General features: G+C 44.5%; 1 protein-coding gene across 1 annotated transcript; it reads right to left on the bottom strand.

Annotated features, from left to right (window-relative positions):
* Positions 1 to 626: 626 nt before the first annotated feature.
* On the bottom strand, positions 627 to 2,799 carry LOC125538474 (small RNA-binding protein 11, chloroplastic-like). The gene is made up of 4 exons (XM_048701762.1): positions 2,538 to 2,799; positions 1,437 to 1,505; positions 1,235 to 1,341; positions 627 to 957 (listed from the first exon to the last, which is right to left on the bottom strand). The coding sequence occupies exons 1-4, from the start codon at positions 2,668 to 2,670 to the stop codon at positions 847 to 849; spliced, it is 420 nt and encodes a 139-aa protein (XP_048557719.1). The 5' UTR covers positions 2,671 to 2,799; the 3' UTR covers positions 627 to 846.
* Positions 2,800 to 11,056: the final 8,257 nt, after the last annotated feature.

Genomic DNA, 11,056 nt, shown 5'->3' on the forward strand with positions numbered 1-11,056 from the left:
CTGCTCCGCCGCCAGCGCCGTCGCCGTGCTGGCCTTCTTCGCCACCGTCGTGCTCCGGTGACAAGTTTTTTTTGCCACCGACGGACGGATCCAGCAATGAGTTTATTCATGCATGATGTAGGTGCACAGTAGGCATCATGCGGGAAATGAATTGCTTTGTGTAAGATTCCTATATGGTATTTCTGCGCTCCAAATAAGACGGCATCAAGCAAGAACTAACGTATCCCGCAAAAAAAAAGCAAGAACTAACGTGTATTTACATCTTCTCCCTGGCAGCTAGAGTGTGTACATCCATTCTAGTGACAAAGTTTTCCTCCTAATAAATTTAGGTGAAAATGACAGAGAAGTGGAGAGACAGAAAAATCTGCCATGCAATGTGTGACATTCAAACGACACAGTTCTCCGTCCTTAGGTATGGGGGGGAAGTATCTACCATTGAGTGCATTGGCAGCCACAGTACGCAAGTACGATCAAAATCGACTGTTCCCCCACCTACAGCAATTAATGAAGTTTCTTTGAAGTACTCCTGCTAAGTAGGAACAGCAAAGCACTGGCTCCAGGGCAGCCACGGGGAAAACATTGTTCTAGCACAGGATTGCATCAGCAACCTGTCGATGTCCACGAGGTTTAAAGAACAGGAACATCATCTGATATGCCCTTGGATGTGTTGTTCTTGCAGAACATAAAATTCAGCACAATATTACGCGTCGATTACATTAAAAAATTATGTTCTTGCAAAACATAAAATTCAGCATAATTACACATCGGCTTTTCTCTAAGAGCATCGCAATCTACTTTATTTATATTATTTTTGAAGCTACAAGCATCAGCACAACACGCATTTTTTCAGGTGTTGCCGACTGGCTTAGGAGGGCCTCTTGCTATTGGAACTACGTCTGCGGCACGGTCCTGTTTAGCCTTTGCAATGTCGACATATATAACTCGCCCATTAAGTACCTGTTGCAAGCTTGCATTGCTCAGCTCTTCTTTTTTTTCAAATGGAGCGGCAAAAAATACAGATTACTACTCCCTCCGTCCGAAAATACTTGTCATCAAATGGATAAAAGGGGATGTATCTAGATGTATTTTAGTTCTAGATACATCTCTTTTTATCCATTTTGATGACAAGTATCTTCGGACGGAGGGAGTAATATATTGAACTAGCAACAGCACTATAGTGATAACGCACGGTTCCTCCTAGTTTTCGAAAGAAGAGAAGAAAATAAAAACTTGCCTTGCTGTTCATCTCTTCCCGTGCTTTATTGGCCTCTTCCTCGGAGGCAAATTTCACAAAGCCGAATCCTTTTGATCGGCTGGTCATCTTATCCGTGACAATGGTTGCTGAGCTCGAATAATAACAAGTTGCAACTTAGATCGTAACAACAAGCAAAACAACTAGCAGTGGAAGTTTGTTCTGGCAAGGGATGAGGATAAACCTTCTAATACTTGGCCATAACGCGTGAAAGCTTCTGCTAGGCTGTCTTCCGTTGCAAATTGTGACAAACCTGTAAAATGATTAGAAACTAGGACTATGTCAGAGATGCATTTACTAAATTGCATATAACAACTGTATCCAACTGAACTGATCCCAACGAATCTCAAATATGTAGGTTATTCTATACAGTAATAATTTTCAGCTTGGATGGGTTGAGAGAAAATATTTTTTATATCAATCAACTGAGAAATATATTACTAAACCCAGAGTAATTGCAAGAAGAACATGAAATGAACTGAAACTAGTATGTTAAGTGTTAACCGATGATCGTTCATTGTAAATCAGCAGCAACTAACAAGAGCTTATATGTTGTAATAAAATCTACTCATATTGATAGGGAAATTTTGAAGTTACAATAGTAAAGTTGACCTTAGTAATGTATAACAAATGCTAGTTTGAATTACTTCAGCTCTTTTAGTTAAATTTACCTTTTTCAGAAAGATAGTAAACCCCCTTTTAATCAAATTTACCTAAGTAACCTGATCGCTCATATGGCATTTATAATGGAGCAATAAGTATTCCATATTTATATGGTTATAAAATCACAAGAGTGTAAGCCCCCTACATGGCAGGTCCTACTCACTGTTGGCATATCGGAGGCAGGCATTTTCGGAGTAAAAAACGAAGATATATAACATTTGGTTACCCATATTGACCTGATAAAGAAAATCTCTGCAAAAGATGGGCTCCATCTCCTAAACTTATTCCCGAGAACATTAGTTGTCACTTAAGCTAGCAAAACAAAATGAGTAACCACGTATGGCAAAGCATCTATTGAAGACCACCACAAGTAAAACACATGCAGCTGCACTGGTAAATAGCACTATTGCAATTTGTCGAACAAGGCATGAAACTGCTGCCCACACGAGCATTTCGTCAAACACTTGCTATGCATGCATCCACGGAGCCACCTGCGCATTCACACGCTTCTGGTAACCACTGCGCGCGTGAGAGTGGAGAGCGAACAGCGGGTTGATATGAGACTGGCCGGGGATGCGACGTAAGGGGGGATGTGGGCGAGTGGATGGGTGAAGACTTTAACCTCCGATGAAGAGCTTGTGTGTGATACCGCGAGAGTGCGTGAGGAGCAGCGGACGCGTGGTGGCGCCGGCAGGGCTCCTCGTGGAGGTGGAGGCCAGGCGGCGGGAGGCCTCACGCAGCGCCGCCATGGCCATGGCTCTGCCCTCTTTCCTTTCCTTGGGGAAGCCGGGGGGACGGAGCCGGGAGAAGCGGGCGGCCAGATCGTCGCTAGGTCTAAGAGAACTGGGAGCTGTCGCGGGGCAGAAATCGTACTACCTCCAGTTTAAAAAAAAACATCAGTTTCTCATGGAAATCGGAATCGGAATACTCCAATTCGCACCTTTTTTGCTGCAGAGAAAGGAGTAGAGAACTCAAAATAGACCTGGAGAACGGCCTCTTCGGTTCGAAAAGTTCTCATGCAAAATTTGATTGCATCTCATAAAATAGAATGTGAGGTCATTTTGAAGTACCTTTTATAGAGTATTCTCCATTGACTTAACTTGCTGAAAGTACTCCCTCCATTTTAAAATAAGTGTCTCAAGCTTATTTAATTTTGTACTAAAGCTAATACAGTTATTTTGAGACACAGTGTCAGCGTCTCAAGTAAAGCCATCGAGCAAGAATGACCAGAGCAACACCAAGTCAACAGGGGATGAGAGCGAGGGAAGAGCTGCAGCAATAGCCGGATCGGCCACGTCAGCTGGAAGGGACGACAAGTAGACCAATCAAGGAGAGGGACGCGTCATCGGTAGGCCAGCGCGGATCAAGCAGCCCAACAGGAGATTCGCGGGTCCGGAGTGGGTGAGCACTACTTAAGATAGGAACGGAAGAGAGATAACCATCCGGGCAAGGATCACGAACAAGGCACGGCACAGCATCTATTCCCTTTAGGCCTCATTTGATTCATAGGATAGAAATTTTATAGGAATAGGAAAATCATAGGAAGTGAGATGACATGCATCTCAATTCCTATAGAGGAAGAGATGTCATTTGGTGTATAGGATAGGATTTTTTCCATTGAGTCTAGGCTAATGTCTTTTTCCCTCCAAAACGTGAAGGATTGATTCCTATCATACATAGGAATAGGAATTCATTCCAACAGACCAAAGGGCTTCAAAGGAATTTTTCCTATGCAAATCCTATCCTATAGAATTCCTACAAAAATCCTACAAATCAAAGGAGGCCTTAAGCGATAGTCCAAACAGAAAGGCCCCCACCCGAATCCGTGAACTCCCATCCTCCGCTCCGGTTATAACACTACAACTAGCCACGTAGTTCCCCCCTCTGGTGAGATACTGGCAACCTTCCCTGATGGTGGCAACGTTACGACCTCGAGCTTATTTTTGGGTTGCTCATTTTCCAAAATCAACTGACTTTTAACCAGTTGCCTGATAAAATAGCAAGTGCATAAAATATAGAAGGGTCTCTTCGGGTCGCGGGATTGTAGAACATAAGAATATGACAAACACAAGAATCTGACAGAGTTGATAGCCAAATATGAAAAAACTATGGGAATAATTGCTTGGATGGAACACAGAAAAAGTGTGATCCTACACGATTGAGTCTTAAAAAGAGGGAGATAATATGCAAATTCCTATGGAATTGAGACATATATTAATCCATTCCTTAGGAATTCGGGTGCCAGCGTTCCTTTGGTACAAAGACAGTCAGTAGGAAATACTCTAAAGGCTACAAAATTTTCGCAATTGTTCCGGCCGTTTCACTTGTATATTTTTTTGCATAATCATCTCTTGAGCTACAGAGCATATATTCTTCCTTTCCAAGTTATAACTGAACCAGAGAGAGCTGAGTTGTATCTGTAAGAGAGAAATACAGTTCGTGAGAATCATAAGCTAACATCATGGTATCAGACAGCCAACCACCATCATCCCCCGCCGCCGCACCAACGTCAAGCTGGACACGCGCTGCCGGAAACAAGCTCGGGAGCATCTACTTGCCACCATGGACCCGGAGCTCCGCGCCTACCTCGACAGACTCGACTCCAATGCCAATGACCGCGCCGTCGCGGCGGACGCCAAATCCGACTCCGTCCTGGAAGCGGCTCGACATGCAGACCGTACGGATCGACGTCCTCGCCGCCTGGAGACCGGAACTTGAGGCGAGATTCGCGAAGTTGGAGCTCTCTGTAGCGGCGCTCCAAGCCGCGTCTCCCTCGACCTCTTCATCAGGTGGATCGCCGCCGCCTGCGACTCCTCTCGCGGCCGTGCACGGGATCCCCAGGCAAACAGGCCACGACGCACCACTGCACTCCGGGGGATCTCCGACGGTGACCCCTGAGTCACCGGTGGCTTCCCCGGTCACGGGTATGACCATGGTTCCCTTGTTGGAGAACGTAGTAATTTCAAAATTTTCCTACACACACGCAAGATCATGGTGATGCATAGCAACGAGAGTGGAGAGTAACGTCCACGTACCCTCGTAGACCGTAAGCGGAAGCGTTATGAGAACGCGGTTGATGTAGTCGTACGTCTTCACGATCCGACCGATCCAAATACCGAACGGACGGCACCTCCGAGTTCAGCACACGTTCAGCTCGATGATGTCCCACGAACTTCGATCCAGCAGATCTTTGCGGGAGAGTTCCGTCAGCACGACGGCATGATGACGGTGATGATGTTGCTACCGACGCAGGGCTTCGCCTAAGCACTGCTACAATATGATCGAGGTGGATTATGGTGGAGAGGGGCACCGCACACGGCTTGAAACAATTAACTTGTGTCTTGGGGTGCCCCCTTGCCCCCGTATATAAAGGAGGGAGGGGAGGCCGGCCGGCCTCTCTAGACGCGCCAAGGGAGGAGGAATCCTCCTCCTAGTAGGAGTAGGATTCCTCCTTTCCTAGTCCTACTAGGAGGGAAGGAGGAGAAGGGGAGGAGAAGGAAAGAGGGGGCGCAGCCCCTCCCCTAGTCCAATTCGGACTAGGCCCATGGGGGGCGCGGGCCAGCCCTCGTGGCTTCTCCCTTTTTCCCTTAAAGCCCACTAAGGCCCATATGTACTCTTGTATTCCCGTAACTCCCCCGGTACTCCGAAAAATACCCACGGATCACTCGGAACCTTTTTCCGATGTCCGAATATAGCCTCCTAATATATCGATCTTTATGTAGCCCGATCATTTCGAGACTCCTCGTCATGTCCGTGATCTCATCCGGGACTCCGAACAACCTTCGGTACATCAATTACATAAACTAATCATCACCGAACGTTAAGCGTGCGGACCCTACGGGTTCGAGAACTATGTAGACATGACCGAGACATGTCTCCGGTCAATAACCAATAGCGGAACCTGGATGCTCATATTGGCTCCTACATATTCTACGAAGATCTTTATCGGTCAAACCGCATAACGTATACGTTGTTCCCTTTGCCATCGGTATGTTACTTGCCCATGATTCGATCATCGGTATCTCAATACCTAGTTCAATCTTGTTACCAGCAAGTCTCTTTACTCGTTCCATAATGCTACATCTCGTAACTAACTCATTAGCTACATTGCTTGCAAGGCTTATAGTGATGTACATTACTGAGAGGGCCCAGAGATACCTCTCCGATAATCGGAGTGACAAATCCTAATCTTGATCCATGCCAACTCAACAAACACCATCGGAGACACCTGTAGAGCACCTTTATAATCACCCAGTTACATTGTGACGTTTGGTAGCACACAAAGTGTTCCTCCGGTATTCGGGAGTTGCATGATCGCATAGTCATAGGAACATGTATAGTTATGGAGAAAGCAATAGCAACAAACTAAACGATCATCGTGCTAAGCTAACGGATGGGTCAAGTTGATCACATCATTCTCTAATGATGTGATCCTGTTAATAAAATGACAACTCATGTCTATGGTTAGGAAACATAACCACCATTGATTCAAGGAGCTAGTCAAGTATAGGCAAACTAGTGACACTCTGTTTGTCTATGTATTCACACATGTACTAAGTTTCCGGTTAATAAAATTCTAGCATGAATAATAAACATTTATCATGATATAAGGAAATATAAATAACAACTTTATTATTGCCTCTAGGGCATATTTCCTTCAGTCTCCCACTTGCACTAGAGTCAATAATCTAGTTCACATCGTCATGTGATTTAACACCAATAGTTCACATCTTTATGTGATTAGTTCACATCTCCATGTGACTAACACCCAAAGGGTTTACTAGAGTCAATAATCTAGTTCACATCGCTATGTGATTAACACCCAAAGAGTGATCATTTTGCTTGTGAGAGAAATTTAGTCAACGGTCCTGCCACATTCAGAGCCGTATGTATTTTGCAAATTTTCTATGTCTACAATGCTTTGCACGGAGCTACTCTTAGCTAATTGCTCCCACTTTCAATATGTATCTAGATCGAGACTTAGAGTCATCCAGATCGGTGTCAAAGCTTGCATCGACGTAACTCTTTACGACGAACTCTTTGTCACCTCCATAACCGAGAAACATTTCCTTATTCCACTAAGGATATTTTTGACCGCTGTCCAGTGATCCACTCCTGGATCACTATTGTACCCTCTTGCCAAACTTATGGTGAGGTACACAATAGGTCTGGTACACAGCATAGCATACTTTGTAGAACCTATGACTGAGGCATAGGGAATGACTTTTCATTCTCTTTCTATTTTTGCCGTGGTCGGGTTTTGAGGTCTTTACTCAACTTCACACCTTGCAACACAGGCAAGAACTCCTTCTTTGGCTTGTTCCATTTTGAACTACTTCAAAATCTTGTCAAGGTATGTACTCATTGAAAATATATCAAGCGTCTTGATCTATCTCTATAGATCTTGATGCTCAATATGTAAGTAGCTTCACCGAGGTCTTTCTTTGAAAAACACTTTCAAACATTCCTTTATGCTTTCCAAAAAATTCTACATTATTTCCGATCAACAATATCTCATTCACATATACTTATCAGAAATGTTGTAGTGCTCCCACTCACTTTCTTGTAAATACAGGCTTCACCGCAAGTCTGTATAAAACCATGCTTTGATCACTTTATCAAAGCATATATTCCAACTCCGAGATGCTTGCACCAGTCCATAGATGGATCGCTGGAGCTTGCTCACTTTGTTAGCACCTTTAGGATTGACAAAACTTTCTTGTTGTATCATATACAATTCTTCTTTAAGAAATCTATTAAGGAATGCAGTTTGACATCCATTTGCCAGATTTCATAAAATGCGGCAACTGCTAACATGATTCGGACAGACTTTTAAGCATCGATACGAGTGAGAAACTCTCATCGTAGTCAACACCTTGAACTTGTCGAAAACATTTTTGTGACAATTTGAGCTTGTAGATAGTAACACTACTATCAGCGTCCGTCTTCCTCTTGAAGATCCATTTATTCTCAATGACTCACCGATCATCGGCAAGTCAATCAAAGTCAACTTTGTTCTCATGACATGGATCCCATCTCAGATTTCATGGCCTCAAGAAATTTTGTAGAATCTGGGCTCATCATCGCTTCCTCATAGTTTAGGTTCGTCATGGTCTAGTAACATGACTTCAGAACAGGATTACGTACCACTCTGGTGCGGACCATACTTTGGTTGACCTACGAGGTTCGGTAGTAACTTGATCTGAAGTTTCATGATCATCATCATTAGCTTCCTCACTAATTGGTGTAGAGATCACTAGAACTGATTTCTGTGATGAACTACTTTCCAATTCGGGAGAAGGTACAATTACCTCATCAAGTTCTACATTCCTCCCACTCACTTCTTTCGAGAGAAACTTCTTATCTAGAAAGGATCCACTCTTAGCAACAAAGATCTTGCCTTTCGGATCTGTGATAGAAGGTGTACCCAACAGTTTCTTTTGGGTATCCTATGAAGACACAGTTTTCCGATTTGGGTTTGAGCTTATCAGGCTGAAACCTTTTTCACATAAGGCATCACAACCCCAAACTTTAAGAAACGAACTTAGGTTTCTAGCCAAACCATAGTTCATACGGTGCCGTCTCAACGGATTAACGATCCCTATTTAACGTGAATGTAGCTGTCTCTAATGCATAACCCAAATGAATAGTGGAAAATCGGTAAGAGACATCATAGATTGGCACTATATCCTAATGGGGAACGTAGTAAATTCAAAAAATTTCCTACGCACACGCAAGATCATGTGATGCATAGCAACGAGAGGGGAGAGTATGACCTACGTACCCTTGTAGATCGCAACGGAAGCGTTGACACAACGTAGAGGAAGTAGTCGTACGTCTTCTTCCCGATCTGACCGATCCAAGCACCGTTACTCCGGCACCTCCGAGTTCTTAGCACACGTACAGCTCGATGACGCTCCCCGGGCTCTGATCCAGCAAAGCTTCGGGGATGAGTTCCGTCAGCACAACGGCGTGGTGACGATGATGATGTTCCACCAACGCAGGGCTTCGCCTAAGCACTACAACGATATGACCGAGGTGGAATATGGTGGCAGGGGGCACCGCACACGGCTAAGGAACGATCACGGGGATCAACTTGTGTGTTCTAGGGTGCCGCTTGCCTCAGTATATAAAGGAGCCAGGGAGAGGGGGCAGCCGGCCAAGGTGGGCGCGCCAAGGGGGAGTCCTACTCCCATCGGGAGTAGGACTCCTAGTTGGATAAGGAGAGAGGGGAAAGAGGTGGAAGAGAGGAAGGAAAGGGGGGGCGCCCCCCTTCCCTTGTCCTATTTCGGACTAGGAAGGGGAGGGGCGCGCGGCCACCTTTGCCTCCTTCTCTCTTCTCCCTCAAGGCCCATGTAGGCCCAATAAACCCCCGGGGGGGTTCCGGTAACCCCCCGGTACTCCGGTAAAATGCCGATTTCACCCGGAACATTCCGATGTCCAAATATAGGCTTCCAATATATCAATCTTTATGTCTCGACCATTTCGAGACTCCTCGTCATGTCCGTGATCACATCCGGGACTCCGAACAACCTTCGATACATCAAAATGCATAAACTCATAATAACTGTCATCGTAACGTTAAGCGTGCGGACCCTACGGGTTCGAGAACAATGTAGACATGACCGAGACACGTCCCGGATAATTAACCAATAGCGGGACCTGGATGCCCATATTGGCTCCTACATATTCTACGAAGATCTTTATTGGTCAGACCGCACAACAACATACGTTGTTCCCTTTGTCATCGGTATGTTACTTGCCCGAGATTCGATCGTCGGTATCCAATATCTAGTTCAATCTCGTTACCGGCAAGTCTCTTTACTCGTTCCATAATACATCATCTCGCAACTAACTCATTAGTTGTATTGCTTGCAAGGCTTAAGTGATGTGCATTACCAAGAGGGCCCAGAGATACCTCTCCGACGATCGGAGTGACAAATCCTAATCTCGAAATACGCCAACCCAACATCTACCTTTGGAGACACCTGTAATGCTCCTTTATAATCACCCAGTTACGTTGTGACGTTTGGTAGCACACAAAGTGTTCCTCCGGTAAACGGGAGTTGCATAATCTCATAGTTATAGGAACGTGTATAAGTCATGAAGAAAGCAATAGCAACACACTAAACGATCGGGTGGTAAGCTAATGGAATGGGTCATGTCAATCAGATCATTCTCTCAATGATGTGATCCCGTTAATAAAATAACAACTCATTGTTCATGGTTAGGAAACATAACCATCTTTGATTAACGAGCTAGTCAAGTAGAGGCATACTAGTGACACTCTGTTTGTCTATGTATTCACACATGTATTATGTTTCCGGTTAATACAATTCTAGCATGAATAATAAACATTTATCATGATATAAGGAAATAAATAATAACTTTATTATTGCCTCTAGGGCATATTTCCTTCAGTCTCCCACTTGCACTAGAGTCAATAATCTAGATTACACAGTAAAGATTCTAACACCCATGGAGTCTTGGTGCTGATCATGTTTTGCTCGTGGAAGAGGCTTAGTCAACGGGTCTGCAATATTCAGATCCGTATGTACCTTGCAAATCTCTATGTCTCCCACCTGGACTAGATCCCGGATGGAATTGAAGCGTCTCTTGATGTGCTTGGTTCTCTTGTGAAATCTGGATTCCTTTGCCAAGGCAATTGCACCAGTATTGTCACAAAAGATTTTCATTGGACCCGATGCACTAGGTATTACACCTAGATCGGATATGAACTCCTTCATCCAGACTCCTTCATTTGCTGCTTCTGAAGCAGCTATGTACTCCGCTTCACATGTAGATCCTGCTACAACGCTTTTCTTAGAACTGCACCAACTTACAGCCCCACCGTTTAATGTAAACACGTATTCGGTTTGTGATTTAGAATCGTCCGGATCAGTGTCAAAGCTTGCATCAACGTAACCTTTTACGATGAGCTCTTTGTCACCTCCATATACGAGAAGCATATCCTTAGTCCTTTTCAGGTATTTCAGGATGTTCTTGACCGCTGTCCAGTGATCCACTCCTGGATTACTTTGGTACCTCCCTGCTAAACTTATAGCAAGGCACACATCAGGTCTGGTACACAGCATTGCATACATGATAGATCCTATGGCTAATGCATAGGGAACATCTTTC

Source organism: Triticum urartu, chromosome 2 (genome assembly GCF_003073215.2).
Source record: "Triticum urartu cultivar G1812 chromosome 2, Tu2.1, whole genome shotgun sequence".
In the NCBI taxonomy this organism is placed as follows: Eukaryota; Viridiplantae; Streptophyta; class Magnoliopsida; order Poales; family Poaceae; genus Triticum; species Triticum urartu.

What these genes read in the sequence shown, in the direction of transcription:
- LOC125538474 (XM_048701762.1), bottom strand. Translation starts at nt 2,670, where the DNA reads ATGGCCATGGCGGCGCTGCGTGAGGCCTCCCGCCGCCTGGCCTCCACC. An exon ending in ACACAAGCTCTTCATCGGAG is followed by an intron (nt 1,506 to 2,537) that starts GTTAAAGTCTTC and finishes ATCATTTTACAG; the next exon opens with GTTTGTCACAATTTGCAACG. An exon ending in TTATGGCCAAGTATTAGAAG is followed by an intron (nt 1,342 to 1,436) that starts GTTTATCCTCAT and finishes ATTCGAGCTCAG; the next exon opens with CAACCATTGTCACGGATAAG.